The sequence below is a fragment of the Phoca vitulina genome, unplaced genomic scaffold (genome assembly GCF_004348235.1).
Source record: "Phoca vitulina isolate PV1807 unplaced genomic scaffold, GSC_HSeal_1.0 scaffold48, whole genome shotgun sequence".
NCBI classification, from domain to species: Eukaryota; Metazoa; Chordata; class Mammalia; order Carnivora; family Phocidae; genus Phoca; species Phoca vitulina.
In genome coordinates, this window is record NW_022589751.1 from 4,082,009 (window position 1) to 4,103,111 (window position 21,103).

The 21,103-nt window shown below is 35.2% G+C and overlaps 1 protein-coding gene across 4 annotated transcripts in view; it reads left to right on the top strand.

Annotated features, from left to right (window-relative positions):
* KIF20B (kinesin family member 20B) overlaps window positions 1-20,214 on the top strand; it is an 81,531-nt gene extending 61,317 nt beyond the window's left edge. For 2 of the 4 annotated variants that reach the window (XM_032432483.1, XM_032432485.1), the window contains exons 24-33: window positions 630-757; window positions 2,168-2,323; window positions 6,968-7,144; window positions 8,737-8,847; window positions 10,797-10,994; window positions 11,972-12,040; window positions 13,487-13,588; window positions 13,985-14,135; window positions 17,994-18,136; window positions 19,967-20,214. In XM_032432483.1, the coding sequence (XP_032288374.1) occupies window positions 630-757; window positions 2,168-2,323; window positions 6,968-7,144; window positions 8,737-8,847; window positions 10,797-10,994; window positions 11,972-12,040; window positions 13,487-13,588; window positions 13,985-14,135; window positions 17,994-18,136; window positions 19,967-20,044 (1,313 nt within the window). In that variant the 3' untranslated portion in view covers window positions 20,045-20,214. The remainder of the gene's footprint in view (window positions 1-629; window positions 758-2,167; window positions 2,324-6,967; window positions 7,145-8,736; window positions 8,848-10,796; window positions 10,995-11,971; window positions 12,041-13,486; window positions 13,589-13,984; window positions 14,136-17,993; window positions 18,137-19,966) is intronic. The other 2 variants (XM_032432484.1, XM_032432487.1) reach the window with 1 other exon arrangement.
* The last annotated feature ends 889 nt before the right edge of the window (window positions 20,215-21,103 follow it).

The following is a 21,103-nucleotide window of genomic DNA, read 5'->3' on the forward strand; positions in this document are numbered from 1 at the left end:
CCATTTTCTGTATTTCCCTAGATTTCTTTCCTTTTTAAAAGTTGTTTAGTATTTATAATAATTCATAGTGAAAACATATTGGTGTGTTTTTGGAATGTCCTATTAACTTGACATTTTCCAATGTGATGAAAATTGTTTTATCTAAGTAAAATTGTATGTAGTAAAGAAGGAATAAGAATACTTTCATAATAACTGGATGATAACTTGCAATGTTTCCCAGACGTTAAAAATAAATTTTCAGCTGAGTTACAGCTCTGTCCAACTTCTTAGTATCATCTTGTATGTTTATCTTGGTAAATACTCTGATTCCATCCTTCAGAATACCATCACAGTTTTTTTTATTTTTGAGAACCATGTGAGGTTTCCTATATAATTAAGATTGAGATGTTTATACTGTATACTCTGAACACTATTCAGTGGGTTCCTGAGAGGTCCTTGTACTTACTGTTCTCTAAGAATTTCATAAGAACTCTTAAAAGTGCAGCCCTTGGAATTATCTCAGTTCTATCTGTGTTTCTGTTTTTCTTCTGGGCTCTACTGATTCTTGTCTGTATCTCATGCCGTATGTATCTCTATATGGTATAACTTTTGCATGTGTTTTAAAAAATAATTTTATGTTTTCAAATTAGAATTGGAAAAATGGAAGGAAAAATGCAATGATCTGGAAGCCAAAAGTAATCAAAGGTCAAATAAAGAACTTGAGGATAACACCGATGTACTTAGTGAAAAGCTCAGTAAGCTTCAGGATGAGTTACAGGTACGATTTGATGTATGTATGTATCTAGCCATGGTATTTCTCATGAGAGGAGAATTCAGCAAATATTTTATAATTAATTTAAATATGGGTGAAATACTACTTGGGAAATGATAACATATAGGTATAATTTTTCAGTATGCATTGAAATGACATGGGGCGGAAATTCCCAACATACAAACCACCACTAGTGCCAATGAAAATACAGTGGTTGGGTCTTCTTTTTTCTATTCTATATATTTAATTCTTAAATCACTGCTTCTTATGTGTTTCTACCTATTTTTCTACTCCTTAAACTTCTTAGTCCTCAATTACTGCTGTGAAAAAGAAGACTTAGGGAGATTATTTTGTATATAATCATTTTAATTTTAAGTTATGAAGTTGGAAAGGAATACAGTTGTCTATCTGGACACTGGAATATATTTGAAACTGTGTTATATAAAGAATATTCTGTTTTGCATTTATATTTTTTCCATGTTCAGTTCTAAATACTATATAGAATACAGTGTATGGAGGAAATTTTTTTTAATGGGGTTTACCAAATACCACTTAAAATTTTATACATTTTATTAGAAGGAACTAGTTTTGAGATTGAAGAAAGCATAATAGTGATTTTAAAAAGTTGGCTGCATCTAAATTATTTTCTTAAATTCATGCTATATGTAATCAGATACTGAACAAATAAAAAGTACTTTCTTTTGTTAACTATTAATTATATATTCTAGAATTTACCCTTTCTACTGGGAAAATCCCAAAGCAGCTAGAACAAAGTAAATACTCCATTATTTATGAAAAAGTATTACCTATATTGGGAATGTTCATATTAAGGAGTACTGGTTTATTTTATGTTCTGCTCAAACGATGTAATCACATAGATTATAAACTTTGTAATTCTGGAATGGAAATTACCGATCAGCTGTATTCTCAGTCTAGCCATTCCCAGTGTTCCTCAGATTCATGAATGTCCTGTTGCACAAGTTATTTTTTACTTGGCATCCCATATACCCAGGAATATTTTATTTTTGAAACCATACAGTTAGAAATGACCATCACAAACCAAGGCTTTTTCTTTTCTGGCATTTAGAAAGACTTGGGTCTTTGTAACTCTTTTAGAAATAGAAGTTGTTTATTTGTTCTTAAGGTCACTGATGAAAGAGAGTCCTTAAATGGACTTCATAGCAAAATAAGGTTTATAAAAGAAAGTCCATTTAGAAAAGTAAACCAGTGTTCATTTTATAATCTGAAATAAACTTTGATCTTATCATTGTTTAAGGAAAAACACTTATTTTTAATTTTCAAAAAGGTGAAAAAGTGATGGGTTATATGAATATGTTCTAAAAATAAATTTGTCGACTATTAGTTAAGTATTATTTAAGCATGTGATAGTTACTTGTATTATTTTTATATACATAGAAATCCGAACATAAATATAAAGCTGATAGAAAGAAATGGCTAGAAGAAAAAATGATGCTTATCACTCAGGCAAAAGAAGCTGAGAATCTCCGAAACAAAGAGATGAAAAAATATGCTGAAGACAGAGAGCGTTGTTTAAAACAACAAAATGAAGTGGTTGGTAACAATTATACTTTATCTTTGATGTATTTCACCAGCTTTCGTTTGTTAAGTTTATCCCTGGGATTCTTACCAGTCTTTACATGGTTGCCTGATGTTCTTGCTCTTTTAAAAGGCAGCCTATTTGTCTATTTATAAGATGACTTTTCTGTCCCAATTTTGAAGTTCACTTATCTTACTTTAACTTTTTTCAATCCATTTAGCAAGTTGGGAAAATGCCTAATTACATCTCAGTTTCTAGATACAGAACTTAAACATCTCTTCCTTTTGATTGCTACAGGGTGATCTCTACCATATTATAAAATTTTGCATTGTGAACTGTAGATTCTATTAACATGGTGTGTATATGTTATCTCATAAGCTGATTTTATCAGGACTTTTAAAAAGTCAATTATGGGTGCCTGGGTGGCTCTGTTGAGCGTCTGACTCTTGGTTTTGGCTCAGGTCATGATCTTGGGGTCGTGAGATCAAGCCCTGCTTTTGGGCTCTGCACTCAGCATGGAGTCTGCTTGAGATTCTCTCTCCCTCTCCCTCTGCCCCTCCCCCTGCTTGTGCTCCCTCTCTAAAATAAATAAATAAAATCTTAAAAAAAAAAAGTCAACTAAATAGTTTCTTAAAGATGATAGGTAGAAATAACCTTCAGTTTTATCTTGACTAGCTGTAGCTCTTTTTTTTTTTTTTTTTTAACATTTTATTTATTTATTTGACAGAGACAGAGAGAGAGATCACAAGTAGGCAGGCAGGCAGAGGGAGAAAGCAGGCTCCCTGCTGAGCAGGGAGCCAGATGTGGGGCTCGATCCCGGGACCCTGGGATCATGACCTGTGCCAAAGGCAGATGCTTAACCGACTGAGCCACCCAGGTGCCCCTGACTAGCTGGAGCTCTTACAGCAATTCTATCTTAGCTTGTTTTTCCCCTCCTGTTTTAATTGACTGCTTAGTCTGACACCTCATGTTGCCAACAGAAAAAAAGAAGTTAAAAGGTATTGTTGGTTTTAGGAAACTGTTGCAAAACACATTGACACTATCTGTAAATGAAAAGCTGATTTTCTCCTTAAAATAGTAGTAACCTGGCAGTATCACATTGTCATTGCTGGTATTTTTGTTTGTTGTTTGTTTATGACAGAATTTTACAGATAATAGCTAAGCTTCCTTGTAAAACCAGGATGTTAATTTTCAGTAAGTTAAGGGTGATTTTCCCACTGATTTTTAAAAACAATTTTACCTTCTTATTTTGAAATCATTTTATTTACAGAAAAGTTGCAAAACTAATTCAGAGTTCCTGTATACTTACCACTAACTTCTCCTGATGTTAGCATCTTAGGTAACATAGTACAATGATTGGAAGCTTAACTGACTGAGGCACCCAGGTGCCCCAAAACCTACTTTAAGTTTTTAATCCTAAAGAGAGCTAGCTTCCTTCTTTCTCCCATCTATTTCTTTGCAGTCATACCTAGGATGTATGTGTCTGCCATATTAAGGTATAAATTGTTAATTTGTAAAATTGTCACATTTAACACAGTAAATCACAGTAAATAAAAAACAAACAATAGTTCAGTGAACTGTTGTAAAGTCAACATCCACTTAAGTACCACCCAGTTCAAGAAATAGAACATTACCAGCCCCCCCGGGGGGCTCCTCTTCTATTTCTTTCCCAGTGGTAATAACTATTCTGTCTTTTAATGTTGTACTTTAGTTTTGGGCAGCTTTGAATTTTATGTAAATGGAACTATGCGGGATGCATTTGTTTTACCTGGTTTCTTTCAGCATTATGTTTGTGAGAATTATTCATGTCACATGTAGCTGGAATTAGTCCATTTTCATTGCTGAATATTGCAGTGTATGAATATACCACGGCCTATTCATTTTAATGTTGAAGATATGTGAATTATTTTCTGCTTTGAGCTATTATGTGTAATTCTCCTATAAACATTTTTATACATTTCTCTCAGTCACATGTGCATGCATTTTTCTTGCATTGTTAGCCAAGAATAGAAATGTTGGATGATAGGGTATGCATGTGTGGAACTCTGATAGAATGTCAGATTGGTTTTCAGAGTAGTTGTACCCATTTATACTCTACTTAGTATTGGAGTTGCTGTATATTCCCAAATACATAGTGGTGTTGGTCATTTTTTATGGTTTTTATGTGCTTTTCCCTGAGTACTAATGAGGTTGAAGATTATAGGGCCCCTTACCTTTTTCCTATTGGACTGTCTGGCTTTTTCTAGTTGATATGTAGGAGCTTCTTACACTTTCTGGATAGGAGCCCTCTGTCATGTGTTGCAAGTACCTTTTTTCAATCTCTAGTTTACTTTTTATTCTCTTAATGCCTTTTTATGAATATGAGTTCTTAAATTTACTTTAGTTCATTTTCCCAATCATCTCCTTTATTAACCCCAAATACATGAAGATGTTCTCTTATACTATTTCCTGTTTGGGTTTTACCTTTCATATTTTGATCCTAGTATTGAGTTTTGTGTTGGAGTGAGTTAGGCATCAAGACTAATTTTTTTTTAATGTGGATTACTGATTCTCCTGGTAGTATTTATTGAAAAAAAAACTTTCTCACTGCTGTGCCACTTTTGTCCAAGGATTAATTTTCGTATGTGGTATGAGATTAGGATTGGGGTTCATTTTTTTTTTTTTTTCCCCATTTGGCTGTTGTTCCAACATTCTTTTTTTTTTTTTATTGTTATGTTAATCACCATACATTACATCATTAGTTTTTGATGTAGTGTTCCATGATTCATTGTTTTTGCATAACACCCAGTGCCCCATGCAGAACATGCCCTCTTTAATACCCATCACCAGGCTAACCCATCCTCCCACTCCCCTCCCCTCTAGAACCCTCAGTTTGTTTTTCAGAGTCCATCGTCTCTCATGGTTCGTGTCCCCCTCCGATTTCCCCCCCTTCATTCTTCCCCTCCTGCTATCTTCTTCTTCTTCTTTTTTTTCTTAACATATATTGCATTATTTGTTTCAGAGGTACAGATCTGAGATTCAACAGTCTTGCACAATTCACAGCGCTCACCATAGCACATACCCTCCCCAGTGTCTATCACCCAGTCACCCCATCCCTCCCACTGCCCACCACTCCAGCAACCCTCAGTTTATTTCCTGAGATTAAGAATTCCTCATATCAGTGAGGTCATATGATACATATCTTTCTCTGATTGACTTACTTCGCTCAGCATAACACCCTCCAGTTCCATCCACATCATTGCAAATGGCAAGATCTCATTCCTTTTGATGGCTGCGTAGTATTCCATTATATATATATATATATATATATATATATATACACACACACACCACGTCTTCTTTATCCATTCATCTGTCGATGGACATCTTGGCTCTTTCCACAGTTTGGCTATTGTGGACATTGTTGCTATAAACATCGGGATGCACGTACCCCTTCGGCTCCCTACATTTGTATCTTTGTGGTAAATACCCAGTAGTGCAATTGCTGGATCGTATGGTAGCTCTATTTTCAACTTTTTGAGGCACCTCCATATTGTTTTCCAGAGTGGTTGCACCAGCTTGCATTCCCACCAACAGTGTAGGAGGTTTCCTCTTTCATTGCATCCCCGCCATCTGTCATTTCCTGACTTGTTAATTTTAGCCATTCTGACTGGTGTGAGGTGGTATCTCACTGAGGTTTTGATTTGGATTTCCCTGATGCCGAGCAATGTTGAGCACTTTTTCATGTGTCTGTTGGCCATTTGGATGTCTTCTTTTGTTCCAACATTCTTTGTTGAAAAGACTGTCCTTTCCTCCATTGAATTACTTTGGTGTTATTGTAGAATGTGAATTGACCATGCACTTGTGGACCTTCTTTTCTGTTCCACTGATCTCTGTTCATACCAGTATCACATTGTCTTGATTGTTATAGTAGGCTTGAAATGAGTGTGTTTGTTCCTACTTTGTTCTTCATTTTCAACATAATTTTGACTATCCTAGATCGTTTGCATTTTCATATAACTTTTATAGTGAACTTTCCCATTTCCACACACCTACACTCTGGCCTGCCTGGATTTTGATTGAGATTGCTTTGACTCTATAGATCTATTTAAGGAAAACTGACATCTTAACAATATGGAGTCTTTTGATCATTGAGCACAAATTATCTCTCCATTTACTGATGTGTTTTAATTTTCTTTCAGCAGTGTTTTGTGGCTTCACATGTTTAGGTCTTATGCATATTTTATTTAATTCACCACTATTTCATGGTTTTTGAACTCACTGAAAATGGTATTTCAAATTTTCAATTCTCTGTTGTTTGTTGCTATTAGTTTTGTCATTTGTTTGACTGTAATTTTACCCTCTCATTTCCAAAATATTGGGGGAAATGCTAGTATTAGTTTAAAAACCATAATTGCTTCTTTTTTTTCCTTCTCATAATTGCTTATTGAAAGAAGTGACCAATAAGCTGATTTTTGGAGTGAGGTGGGATAGGGATAAATACAGCATGTGGACAGTAAACATATAAAGGCATTGTGTATTTTGTTTTACAAGTAAATACTTTAGCCTAAACTATGTAATTTGTTACATGTCTTATTCATAGTGTGTTATTTCTAGTAAAAATTTCAAAAAATTCTGCAAGAAAACGTTTCATAACGTTTTCTTTATTTTCTGGTTAGGAAATACTTACAGCACAACTGGCAGAGAAAGATGAGAACCTTCAGAAGTGGCGAGAAGAACGGGATCAACTGGTTGCAGCTTTAGAAATACAGCTGAAGGAACTGATCTCCAGTAATATACAGAAAGATAATGAAATTGAACAATTAAAAAAGATCACATTGGAGCCTCCTGAAACAGTGAGTAGAATCTTGTTCTTTCAATGCCTTTTTTTTATTGAACACAGGAATTTTTCAAAATTATTTAATTGATTAACGCTTAGAGGATAAAAAGATTAAGTTTCAATAGATCACAGGGGAATCAGAGTTTGAAAAATTATTTGAGTAGTTATTGTGTATTTCAGATTTTCAGAGTTTTATCATTATGATTGATTTGCCAGTGACCAACTGAGAAATAGTACTTTCTCAAATATTTTGGTCATATCTTTTAGGTAGAGTAATTAGAAAAACAATTTGTGATTTAGTCCCTCATCTACCTTTCAAATGTGGAAATGTGATTCCACCTGAACTCTTGGTAATATTTAAATACTTGGGCCCACCCTAAGTTTACTCTATAAAGGTATGAATTGTTTTGAAAATGAACTGTTTTGAAAATGATTCTGAGTCATTCAGGAGTTACTTTTGTAATATTACATTGGGGTTGGGAACCCTGCATGGAGAGAGGATTGCATTTCACAGATAGCTACTTCCTGGTATAATTGATTCAGGGTACATCTGAAGCTAGTCTTTCCAGAATAAATGATCTATGCTCAGAAATCTGCTGCCTCCAGACAATAGGAAAATAAATGTATGTGCCTATCTGTCACAACAGAAGACTTCATGATTCTGAAAGAGGAAGACTGCTAAAAAAAAGAGGTAGTAGCATGTGGTATAAATAGCACAGACTAGAAACTTAGAAAAACTAGGTGTTTGTTGCTGTCACTGTGGTTTTGGGTTCTTTGGGAAAATTACTTATTATATCTGCACTTCTCTAAAACAGAGATAGTAATGTCTTCCTAATAGAGTTGTGAAAATTAATTGAGAACATTTGTAAAACAATTAGCACAGTTTTTACCACAGTGGAAGTCAATACATGCTAGTTGCTTTCCACATTGTGGAGTCAGTGGAACCTTTTTTATTTGGGTGGGTGACTTAAGAGATATATTTGACTTCTGCTTTTGATGGCAGTCGTGAGAAGGCCCATGGTGGAATTTATCAAGTTTAAAAATATAACCTGACACTTCTTTATAGATCCCTTAAATAGGGTATAGGAAGAGAACATACCCTATGATTGAGAAAAAGGGATGAGGTGTGCAGCAAGAAAAGGTTTAGTTATCAGTATGGTCTTTTCTACTCTGATACTGGAGTTGCATTCTCAAGACTCCTCTAGTTTTTCAGAATGGTGTTATCAAAGCGGCTCTTGGGGTTCCAACACTTCCAGCTTAGTACAGACCTTGGCCATGTGATTTTACCTCTCTAGGTTTCGGTTTCCTCATCTAGAAAGTAGGAATAATGATTCTTGCCAAATCTAGCTGAGAGAGTTGCAATGAAAGTAAAATGAGAGAATACATGTAAAGCCTTGAAAATTGAAAGTAATCTTTTAGATTTCTCTTTCGATCAGGCCCAGAGGCTGGCAAGTTGCCCAGCCTTTCCTAAGTTTCTGAGGATGAAAGAGAAGAGGAAGTCTTTCATTACTTCCATGATATAATCCACCCAAATCTTGATTTTCTATTCTTTAGGTGAAGTATTTTAATATATTTTTGGCTACAATGGCTTGTTTTAATATTTCTTAGGAAGAACAAAATGTGGATATCAAGCCTACACATATGAGTTCAGTGGATCCTGGCAGAGTTGAAACGGAACCTCAATCAACAAGTTTTGAAACTTCTAGAAATGAAGTAGAGGTGGGCATTTGGTAACACAGTCCACTTCTTTACCCTCTTTACCAGTGACCGTTAATTAATAAATAACACTTGCAAGTTTAATTTAATCAATTTTTTTAAGTACCTTGCTGTGCAGTTAGCTGTATGTGCTCTTGGCTGTGGGAAGGAAAACCTAAAGGCTTTTGAGAAGTGAAATTCTTTTGGAAGATGAGATCCCCAAACAATATTAATCTCCTCTCGAAATTATACTTACTGCAAACAACAGATCTATTAATATAAACAAACTTGGTGGTCAGAAATAGGGAATCCTACAAAAGATAAAATATGGGTGAATATTAGCCTGCATAAGAGGTCCTTTTAATAAGCATTCTATTCAGTAGTGTGTGTGTTTTTTTTAATTGTACCCATTTAATAACTTTGTCACCAAATTACCATATACCATATACCTACCTATACAGTAATTCACAGTGAGTTTTCTTAATCTGTAGTGGGCTTCGGGTTCTTTGGATAATAGAGTCATATGAAATAGGTAAAAATCCTATGTCACTTAAAGTTTTGAAGACAAAATTCCTTTTTTGCATTTATTTTTTAAACATGTTTATTGGGAGTTTTTAGTGTTGGTTGGGAACATTGCCAAACACTGAGAGCACAAACATAAGGCATGATTGCCATCCTCAAGGAGTAAGGAATCTAGTAAGACAGATACCTAAATGACTACTTGTTTGACTTTATCTTACGGGCTAAGAGTCATGAAGAGAGTGCTAAGAAGGAACATTGCCTGCAGGGAGGATATGATGCCTGAGTGGTTGTGGATGTAGATTGGAGAAGGTAACATCATATTGGGTCTTGAAGGTGAATAGACTTTTACCAAGCCGTGAACGGGAAGAGAAAGGCATTTTAATCTGGGGAAATAGCACGGGCCATTTCTTTTCTCTTTCCCTTTCTTTGATAGTTTTTGGTGGAATTTCAGATAATTAGCATTGGCCTTAGAGACTAAGACAGATCATATCCTTTGAAGAAAAGTTTGGAGTTGATTGATAAACAAGATTAATCTTGATTGCAAAGGCAGTTATATATGGAACATTTCTTTATAAATTTATATGTAAATTTATGTATGTTTATATAAATACATATATGTATATATAAATTTATGTCCTAAAACCTCCTGATTCCAATTCTTATTAAGAATTCCAGCAGTTACTGTATATTCTGTAGTTTTGGGGAATGGTTTTGTTATGCTATTTTGTATATTTTTCTTGCCTTCATGAAATCAGTATGCTCTTTTGGGCTTAAAGTCTAAAATGATTCATTCATGTAGCTGATAGTTGATTCTGGGAACTCAGCTGGACCTATATGTCGCCTCTCCCTGTGGCTTGGGCTTCTCCCAGCACAGTGGCTGCATTCTGAAATGAGGCATTTTGAGGGGGGAGTGTCCTGAAAGTAACTTTTCAAAGAGGACAGGGTGGAAGTTACAGCCTTCTTATGATCGAGCCTCAGAACGATGATGTTATTTCCACCACATCCTGTTGGCCTTGGAAGTCATTAAGGACAGCCCAGATTAAAGGAAGGGGAATGAGCTCCATTTCTCAATTTTAAGCCAACTTTAATCTACCTTTACTAGGGTGCTTATTAAAAATCCTAGACTCTTTCCTAGGAGATTTCTGATTTAGTAGGTTTGTGGTAGGGTCCAAGAATCTTTTAAACAAATTGTCTGAATTATTCTTATGATCATACAAGTTTGGGAAATACTGATCTCTGTTTCCTTGGATTTTAACATGTCATGTAAAAACCTGGAGAGGGTAGATGGTAACTCCATCTTTCTGTCCTTGCTGTGGTTAATTTGACCCAGCACACTTTTAATCTTTTCCAATTCATTGTCTCTGATAGGTATTTGAAAGATTTAATGCTTTGCAATTCATAAATTCATATTCTGCAAATAAGATTCGTTTTTCTTTTTAATTCTGTTGTAGGATGGCTCTGTAGTCCTTGACTCTTGTGAAGTGTCAACAGAAAATAATCAAACCACTCGATTTCCAAAACCTGAGTTAGAGATTCAATTTACACCTTTACGGCCAAACAAAATGGCAGTGAAACACCCTGGTTGCACTTTACCTGTGACGGTTAAGATTTCCAAGGCCCGGAAGAGGAAGAGTAATGAAATGGAGGAGGTAAGTACTTAACTATAATGAGTGAATTTAACAAGCAAACCTTAAGCTTAGTTATTATACATAATTAAACTTTTATACTGCCCTCTTGTTCATAAGCACTGCTATTGGAGACCAAAATCATAATTTGTGCCCTATTTTATACTCCTTAAGAATATTATTGTAGTCTAATAGTCCTTAAACAAAAAGCTTAGGGTTATTAAAACTTAGCCCTTGTTTCATTGAAGCTGTGATAGGTCAAGCTATGGTGGATTTCACTGGCAAGCTAGTTCAGTATACCAGTCCTGTTCAAACTTAGTGACTTTCCCTCCAGTGAAGAGGAAAGGGTTGATAAAGAAATTAGAGAAACCAAATGGCTAACTTGCTTGAGTATAATCTTTGTTATTTAACTAAAATCTTAGCTCTCGGGGCGCCTGGGTGGCTCAGTCGTTAAGTGTCTGCCTTCGGCTCAGGTCGTGATCCCAGGGTCCTGGGATCGAGCCCCACATCAGGCTCCCTGCTCCGCGGGAAGCCTGCTTCTCCCTCTCCCACTCCCCTGCTTGTGTTCCCTCTCTCTCGCTGTCTCTCGTCAAAAAAATAAATAAATAAAAATCTTAGCTCTCTATGGTTATAGTAGGTTTTGGAAGAGAGACTTTTTCTGTCAGCTGGTATATTAAAATTTGGGCCTCTATTTAGTGGTAGGATACAAACTCTTTACTACTTCCTACTGTAGCTTTCTGATTGTAGAGTTACCAAACCTTCTGCCATATCCTAGCCAAGCAGGTTATAAACTTTCTCATTCTGTTTTCTCCTTTTGGAAATAAAGGATTAGAGATAATAGGTTTAATTAAAATGCTTAGCTTTTTTTCCACATGTGGTGGATACATAATAAATGCTAATATTTATTTTAAAAAGTAACTTGTTTTAAATTTAAAACTAATTATAAACTCTCTAGCACAATAACTTTTTCTTCAATTTTTTTTTTTTTTACCTCTTTAAAGAGTAGTATATTTTCAAGCTGGTGGAAGAGCAGAAATAGTATTAACCATACTCCTGAGGCTCTCTGTCAGGTAATAAATTTGCTGAATGAGTATTATTTAGCATCTTTCCTGCTACACCTAGAATACCTTTAGTGATTGTTTTGTAGAGCCTTAATTTTTATTCAATATTTATTTAATTTATATTTAATAAATTTTAGATAACACTAACATAGTATTTTAATTTCATTATGATCTATGTTGACTTTTCCATGATTCATTTTTTTCAAGGGAAAAGGAAAAATTGTTTGTGTACTCAGAGGGTTAAAAAGCAATTATTTTATTCATTTTACTGTTGGTATATACTCCCCATGTGTTTTTCAGAATAGATTTACAGACTGGAATAGATAAATCATGTAGAAACTTAAGGTTTTTTTCTGATTTTACTAGCTCTTCACTGCTCTAATAAACTGAGTGTTGTAAGGTCCTCATGAAAACCACTTCTATAGTGCTATATATTCTAATCCAGTGAAGACTCCAGAGAACTCTTCATTGCACACTGCAAGTGTGATGGAGTTACTACTCTTCATTTGTTTTCCATTGATTGCCATCTGTCTTTCCCCTTTGAGGAAGTCTACTTCTTTTTACCCTTATGACTTCTGCTTTGTAACTTGAATTCTGAGGTTCAGGCATGATCTTTTCTTTGTTTTTTTTCTTGCCTTTTTTTTTCCTTTTATACTTATAATCTTTGGTATAACTAGGATTTCTATGAGTTTGATTCAGTTAATGTACTACGAGAGACTTTGTCCTAAGAGAAGTTATGTGGGAGAAAGAAAAGTAATATGTCATGCCTATTTAGTAGGGAAGATAGATTATATTTCTTGATTTTAGCATTTTGCTTGTGCTTATACTGAAGATTTTTACTTGTTCTTGTTCTGCTTTGTTTTTGATGCTGCCAAATTTCACTTAGAGTTCTTAAACATAGATACTCTGCATGTTTTAGGAGTTGGGGAAAGAGTAGATGTATTGCTATATTTTAGAAATGGGGTTCAAATAAAAGATGTTATCCCTTCTACTATTTCCTATTTAGCTTATGTAATTTCATTATTTATGATGTGTGTGAAAAATTCATACCTTCAGTCATGTTGCAATATATGTGTGTATTAAATCCTCACATTGTACATCTTAAACTTACCTGTGTTTTATGTCAATAGTACCTCAATAAAGTTGGGAGAAAAAGTCATACCTTCAGTCAGGGTTTCTCAACTTCAGCATGACTGACATTTGGGTTTATATACCTCTGTTTTGGAAGGCTCTCCTATGCATTTAGAAGGGTGTTTAGGAGCCTCTACCACTAGTTGCCAGTAAACACCTTCCTCCCCTAGCAATGACAACCCAAAATATCTCCAGACATTGTCAGTATATCCTGGGGTCAAAATCAACCCTAGTTAAAAGCCATCTTTTTTTTTTTTTTTTTTGAGCCTAGAGAAAGAAAATATTGTTAAGAAATTAACCAGTGCTGAAATTCATTAATTTTAGGACTTGGTGAAATGTGAAAATAAGAAGAACGCTACACCCAAACCTAATTTGAAGTCTCCTGTTTCTGAGCATAGAAATTCTTCTGTCAAAAAGGAACAAAAGGTTTGTCTTTTAATGTGTTCAGAATTGACCATTTTCTTAAGTTACATTTATAAATTAGAATATAAAAATAAAGATGTCAAAGTTGATCAGTAATTACGCAGAAATCCAGTTTTGTCCGGTTATAACTCATTTATCTTCCATTTCTTATTCATCTAATTCAGCTTAGAATATAATCTTTAGCACTGGGCCAGCAGCAGGCCCCTCGATACTTCTGAGTCAGTCTGTCACACCCATTTTGCCATTCTTTGGTTCTTTCATCCTCTCCTCATATACTTAATCCCAAGTTCCCTGCCTGCAAATTTGTGACCTGTGTCTGGCCTCTTTAATTCAGCTGTGGTTACAACTATTTCCTTCTAACTTTTTCATCGACAGTAACAAAAAATGTTTGTTTTTTAGGTTTCCACACGTCCATCATCTAAGAAAACATACTCTTTACGGAGTCAGGCATCCACAGTTAGTACAAATGTGGCCACTAAGAAAAAAGAAGGAACATTACAGAAATTTGGAGACTTCTTACAACATTCTCCAACAATTCTTCAATCAAAAGGTTTGCAGAAAACTAAATGACCTTTTATGTTAGGTGTTTTCTAATATCTGATTAGTGTGTAAACTCAACAACCGTGATTATCATAGTTCTAATAGACATTGTCCTATGTCGGGTACCGTGGGAGGGTGCATGAGAGGATGCCATGCTTAGATTTTCACCAGAGTGGAGGCAAAAGAACCATATGTAAGTACAGTTGACCCTTGAACAACATGCGTTTGAACTGCACAGGTCCACGTTTTTGTGGATGTTTTTTGTTTTCTTTTGTTTTTAGAGGTGGGGGCAGAGGGAGAGGGAGAATCCCAAGCAGGCTCCATGTCCAGTGTGGAGCCCAACAGGGGGCTTAATCTCACAACCCTGAGATCATGACCTGAGCCAAAATCAAGATTCAGAGGCCTGACTGACTGAGCTACCCAGGCACCCCATGGATGTTTTTTGATAAGTAGTCACTGTAAATGTATTTTTTCTCACTTATGATTTTCTTAATAACATTTTGTTTTCTCTAGTTTATTATTAGAATTCAATATATAATACATACAAAATGTGTGTTAATCAGTAAGAGTTGTTATCAACAGTAGATATTAGTAGTTAAGTTTTTGGAGGGTCAAAAGTTGTACTCAGATTTTTGACATTATGGGGATGTCAGCACCCCAAAGCTCTGTGTTGTTCAAGGATCAAATTAATTCATCCAGAGCAGCCTGCTTAATGTAGTTACAGGGTTCCAGGCAAAGTGCTATGATAGTATTGGAGGGAAGAGAGCTATTTTGATTCAGACGCTAAGGGAAAATTTTATTTTTTTGAAGAGATGGGATTAACTTGGGTATTGAAATGTTGGCAGGATTACACCCTCTAGAGGTAATCATTATATTATGGTATATATTCTTATAGTATTTTTTTTCTATGCATTGACAAACATTACCATTCATGTATATCAAAAATATGTATTTCTATAAATATCTATTGGGTTTAGTTGCTTCATGCTTTTTTCTTTATAATGTAACATTAACCATATTAATTATCTGTATATAAAAACATACTAAGATATATACTTTCTCTGTACACATGCCTAAACACAAACATATATTTATATGTACACACACACACACACGCACTCACACACTCCTACTGGAGGGAACTGTTTTAACACAGGCAGAGTACCAGCAGAATGTAGGGCATATGCAGGGACTTTGGGGTAATAGTATACATCTGGCATGGATAGTGTGGAGAGAGCATTGGGGGTAAGGGGCAGGTGGTGGAGTGGATTTTCAGGAGATTGCCTCAGTGGTGGCCGTGGGATAAATTAGAGACTAGAGGTGAGGAGAATGGGGAAGGAAAGGAACTAAAGCAGGGGACAGTTGAAGTGTAAAAACACTTTCTATAAAAACTTACCACAGAGGTCCCCAAACTTTCTTGGTTCATAGTGCCCTTAATGTCTCAGTGATTTTTTTTTCATTGTTCCCCTACACCCAAAGAAACACCTAATATTTTATCCATTAGTGCTAAGGGCGAACAACCACTGAAAATACAGCTTCTGAAAATCAGGGTTGCAAAGATACGTCATCATCAAAAGGAATGTAATGTGTTATCATTTGAAACTATGAACTACCTTAAGCTATTGTGTGTCGCTGTTTTCTTTGAATATTTAAAATATTTTGAGGTGCTCTTGTGAGTTTGCTGTAGTATATCTTAGTGTACAGCTTGGGAACTTCAGTCTTATCAGACCCCATTTGTATATATTTTTCAAAAAAATATGTACTTTTTTAAAAGGTATAATTAGTATAAGCATAGAAGATATCTGGAGGGACACAGCAAACTGTTAAATGTCTAAATGTAGAGAGGCAGGACTTGTTATTTTAGATTCTTAAGTATTTTATTTAAATTATATTGATTAGCTCTTACATAGCAAAAGAAAATCGGTTTTCAAGGAAAGGGAAGTACCCATCTGGTAACTGACTCCCTTACTTGGTTGACTTAGCTCTTTAACAGCTTCCCTACCTGTATACCTGGTGTGGGTTTTTTGTTTTTTGTTTTTTTTTAAGTTTATTTATTTAATCTCTACACCCACCATGGGACTTGAACTCACAACCCTGAGATCAAGAGTCACATGCTCTTCTGACTGGGCCAGCCAGGCAGCCCTAGTGTGGATTTTTAAAAATTTATTTCTAGGAGTATAAGATACCCGTATTTTGGATTGTAACTACATTGTATCTGTTGTTGATCACTTGGAAATGTAGCGGAAAAAAATAGAGATTAATTTTTAAAATTCTCCTGTTCTTGATAACCACTGTTATTTCATTCCTTCGTTCACTGGTTTCCCAACTTTTCCCTCTTGTCTATCTCCTGTCCATCCAGTGCATGGCTGCCAGTGATCTTTTCAAAGTGCAAATTGAATTATTTAAACTATAATTTTTGTTTTCTTATCTTTTGCACTACAGTATAAGCTTCACGAGTGCACTGTCTGTGTGGTTCCCATCCTCAGCTCTTAGTACAGTGGCTGGCACATTGTAGTGAGGGGTTTGGTGGCTCCCGGCCAAAATCCTATGTGTGACTTTTTTTTCTTTTTCGGCCGACTGTAGGCAGTTACAAAGGCTTTACCTGTTAGGCCTCATGGGGAAAAGCTGCCCTCCCCACACCAAAGGAGAGCAGTCTCTGAAGAGAGTTACAGTCAAGGACTCAGGACCCTGGCCAGCTATGCCCTGATCCATATCTGTAGTCCTAGCCAAAGTGCCTTCATTCAGAGCCTCTTTACTGGGGGGCCTTTAGCAGAGAAATTCCTCTGGCACCTCTGCCTAGGACCTTCTTATGAAGGAAAGGGGAGGGAACCTTGAAGACACTTTCTCCTCTGACTTGACTTTTCCACTCTTAGCCCTTCCTTCTGGCCTTCATCTCTAAGGTCCATAAAACTGCAAGTGCAAGAGCTTTTTGTTCAGTGCTTCCTTGGCAGGGGGCGAACCCCACTTCTGTGCTGATCTTCCTGACCTAGACCACACATGGGGAAAGATGGAAGGTGGGGGTGGGAGTTGGCACTTTCTCAGGTTTTGCCTCTTGCTTATTCTATTGCAGTAAGTTAAAGGCTTAAGTGTTGCTTTCATTTTGGCTTATTGACTTAGCTGGCTCCTCTGACATTGGGCAGCTCAGCTCTTTCAAGCCCAGCTTAACCCTTGACAAGTAGACTTTCAATTTAGCATATTTCCTTCAATGTTTTTTCTATTTAAAAAAATATATATAGTTGATATTATATGTATAAGGATTTTCTACCAGGAGGTTTCCCAGGTGGAAATATGTTTTCTATTAAAATCAGTATGTACCTGTTGAAAGACAAACAAATGTATAAAGTAAGAATTTAAAATTTTTATTCCACTTCCCAGAAGCAGTCAACTATTAACAATTTGATTTACTGTGTGTGTGTGTGTGTGTGTGTGTGTGTGTGTGTGTGTGTTAATGATAAGCAAAGGGCTCACAATTCTAAACTACTTTCACTTAATAATTATTGTGGATATCTTTACTTATCAGTGCTGCTGCATGGTCCAGGCTTTTTTGCATAACAACATAAGCCTTTTCAAGTCATTAAAAACACCTGAGTTTTATCGGTTGTACTATAATTTACCAAACCTTTTTTGACATTAGCCAAATGATGTTTTATTTATTTGCTTTTTTGTTTTTGCTGTTCATCATGATTCATGTGTTTATGAGACATTTAATTTTTTCTTTGTGAATTGACTATTCATGTCCTTTCACCATTTATAAGTTGCAGTGCTTTTTCTCTTTAATTTGGTATGTTTTTCTTTATTAAGGATTTCAAACCTTTCCAGTTAAGAAGTTATTTATTTCAGGATTTAAATAATATATATTTTTTCACAGCAAAGAAGATAATTGAAACAATGAGCTCTTCAAAGCTCTCAAATGTAGAAGTAAGTAAAGGAAATGTATCTCGACCAAAACGGGCCAAACGGAAATTGTACACAAATGAAATTTCATCTCCTATTGATATATCTGGGCAAGTGGTAAGCTACTCTTTTTGGCTTTCTTAAAAGTAAAACTGTTCATGTTATTTTAATTTGGGAGTATTCATAACAATCTGAATTTTATAATGGTTTGAATTTTTATTCTTTAGATCAGATCTTTTGGAATATGCTTTAAATGTTATACTTTTGCTATTTGATGTGTTAAATCTGTAATAATTGTAAGTGCTGCATTAATGTATACAAGTGTCACATATTTACATTTGTAAATTAATCAGAGACATTTTAATTCCATCCGTAGAATTATCACTGTTTAGTAATTTATTTGCTTCTAACACCGATTTTTCTTAACTAACTTTATTACAAGAGTTGTACATATCTGGCCTAAGTGGGCCCGGTAAAAATGCAGAATTGACATTCAGTCATTTCCTCCCACCTTTCCTCTAAGTCTTCCAGGTTCTTTTAAGAAAAGACCGTAGTTTGTCATCCTGACTCGATGACTCATTCTCTTCACTCAGAACAGTCTGTGCTATTGCAGGGAAAGTTCTAATTTTCCATCATGCTTGCATTTGCCTAGTGGATGAAAGGGATGGTAGAAAAGTAATTTAAGGAGAAGCCTTCAACAGGAAGTGGCTCAGAGAAATCAGGGGAGAGACCTTCTGCAACAGTAGCTATCAGATACAAGACACTGAAAGGCAGGTGGTGAAGAATTAAGGTCAATTAGGACATGCTGTTGGAAATACTATTCTCTTGGTCACTTTTCACTATCTGTCTGATTAGTACATAATTTCTTCCCTTGGCTGAAGTTCTTCCTTTTCTTAGTTGCAATATAATGCTCTTTCTACTTTTCTAAGTTATATACAGTAGTCCCTTATCCTTGGTTTTGCTTTCCATGGTTTCAATGTCCTGTGGTCATCGTGGTCTGGAAGCAGATGATTCTCCTTCTGATATATTGTCAGAAGGTCAGTAGTAGCCTAACACTGTGTCACGGTGCCTGCACGTCATTCACCTCACTTCATCTCAACACATAGGCATTTTATCATTTCTCGTCATCACACGAAGAAGATGGGAGAGTACAGTATGATAAGATATTTAGACAGAAGAGACATACAACATTCACATAACCTACTACAGTATATTGTTATAATTGTTTTATTAGTGATTGTTAATATAATAATGTGTCAAACTTCATAAATTATACTGTATCATAGATATGTATATATAGGAAAAAAACAGTAAACATAGGATTTGGTACTATCCTTGGTTTCAGGCATCCACTGGGCGTCTTGGAACATAAGCCCCACAGATAAGGGGGGATTATTGTACTTGTTGCTGCAAAAGATCTTTTCTTAAAAATTATTTGAGGCACTTGCCTCCAAATATTTCAGTAATTACTTCAAGCTATATATGTCCTGAATTCAATATAGGGTGTAAATTATTTTAATCCTATGTTAGGTAGTGTTGAAAGAATCTTTACAAAATCTATTACTTTAGACAATGCTTTTTATTATTTTTTTATTTTTTATTTATTTTTTAAGATTTTATTTATTTGACAGAGAGAGACACAGTGAGAGAGGGAACACAAGCAGGGGGAGTGGCAGAGGGAGAAGCAGGCTCTCCGCCAAGCAGGGAGCCCGATGTAGGGCTCGTTCCCAGGACCCTGGGATCATGACCTGAGCCAAAGGCAGACGCTTAGTGACTGAGCCACCCAGGCACCCCTAGACAATGCTTTTTAATAGATTAGTATACTTCGAGTCTAAAAGGACAAAAATATAATGTACCTATTATTCCAATTATTAAGTACCTGAATATATCTTACTAAATTATAAATAAGGCTTTATTTATAAAATGTTATGAAATTGTTAATTTCAGATTTTGATGGACCATAAAGTAAAGGAGAGTGATCATCAGATTCTCAAACGACGACTTCGAACTAAAACAGCTAAATAAATCACTTACGGAGAATGTTTTAATATAAGTTTTATGTTCATAATCATTGTAACTTGCATCCTGACTTTTCAAAGATAATCGTATATATTATGATGCATTAAATCCTGTGTATACATTGCTATTTTATACATAGTATAATTTTAATTCAATAAAGACAATAAGTCAACAGCCCCATTTGTTTACTTTTCTAAGACTTTTTTATAGTAGCTTTTTTTTTTTCTTTCTGTTTTTTTGAGTATAGTTGACACACAAGGTTACATTAGTTTCAGGTATACAACTTAGTGATTTGACAAGTTTATACATTATGCTATATAATGGTTTTTCAAACTGTATTCATTTTCCTTTTATCCTAGGCATAGGATCAGTGAGGATCCTAGGAAAGATGCTGTTATTTCTGTTTTATTTTTTTACACATATCATAGGTCAGATATTTGGTTTACTTACATTTAACAGTGTCTTATGGATTGTTTTTTATTCATTTGTTAGGAAATACAACTGATTTTACATGGCTGTTTGGATTATAGCTAAGATCCAGGAGTAAGTGTGTACAGGTCTTCTAGTTGCCAGAATTTGTAGGCACATAATTTAGAAAAGATCTCAAGTATTTAATTAGAATGTCTTTTATTTGTTAGTGAGCAAATAGAGTTGGCTTTCCTATTTTTTCGGAACACAGAAGATCAGAAGCAGAAAGGAAGGAAGCATCTAGAGGCCGAAAAAGCACAGCTAGTTAGAAAAAATAGAATTTTAGACCCTTCTAAGGAGAGACCTTAGAAATGCATTTTCTTAATTTTACAGATAAGAAAACTGAGACCCCTAAAGTTTACTTTTCTCAAGATCATACAGCTAAGGTTTATTGAGCTTTGGTTTAAAACCAATAAGAGGCAAAAACCAAAGCAGAAGTCTCAAGAATTGTTGCCAACTGGGGCTTTTAAATCTAAGAGCATACATTTATATATGTAAAACCTTAAAGGTTTCATTGGATTTTATCATTGTTTATTTTATTATAATGATGACCTTGAGTCAGGGAAAAAAGTTACCTTTAGTGTCTTGTTTAAGAGA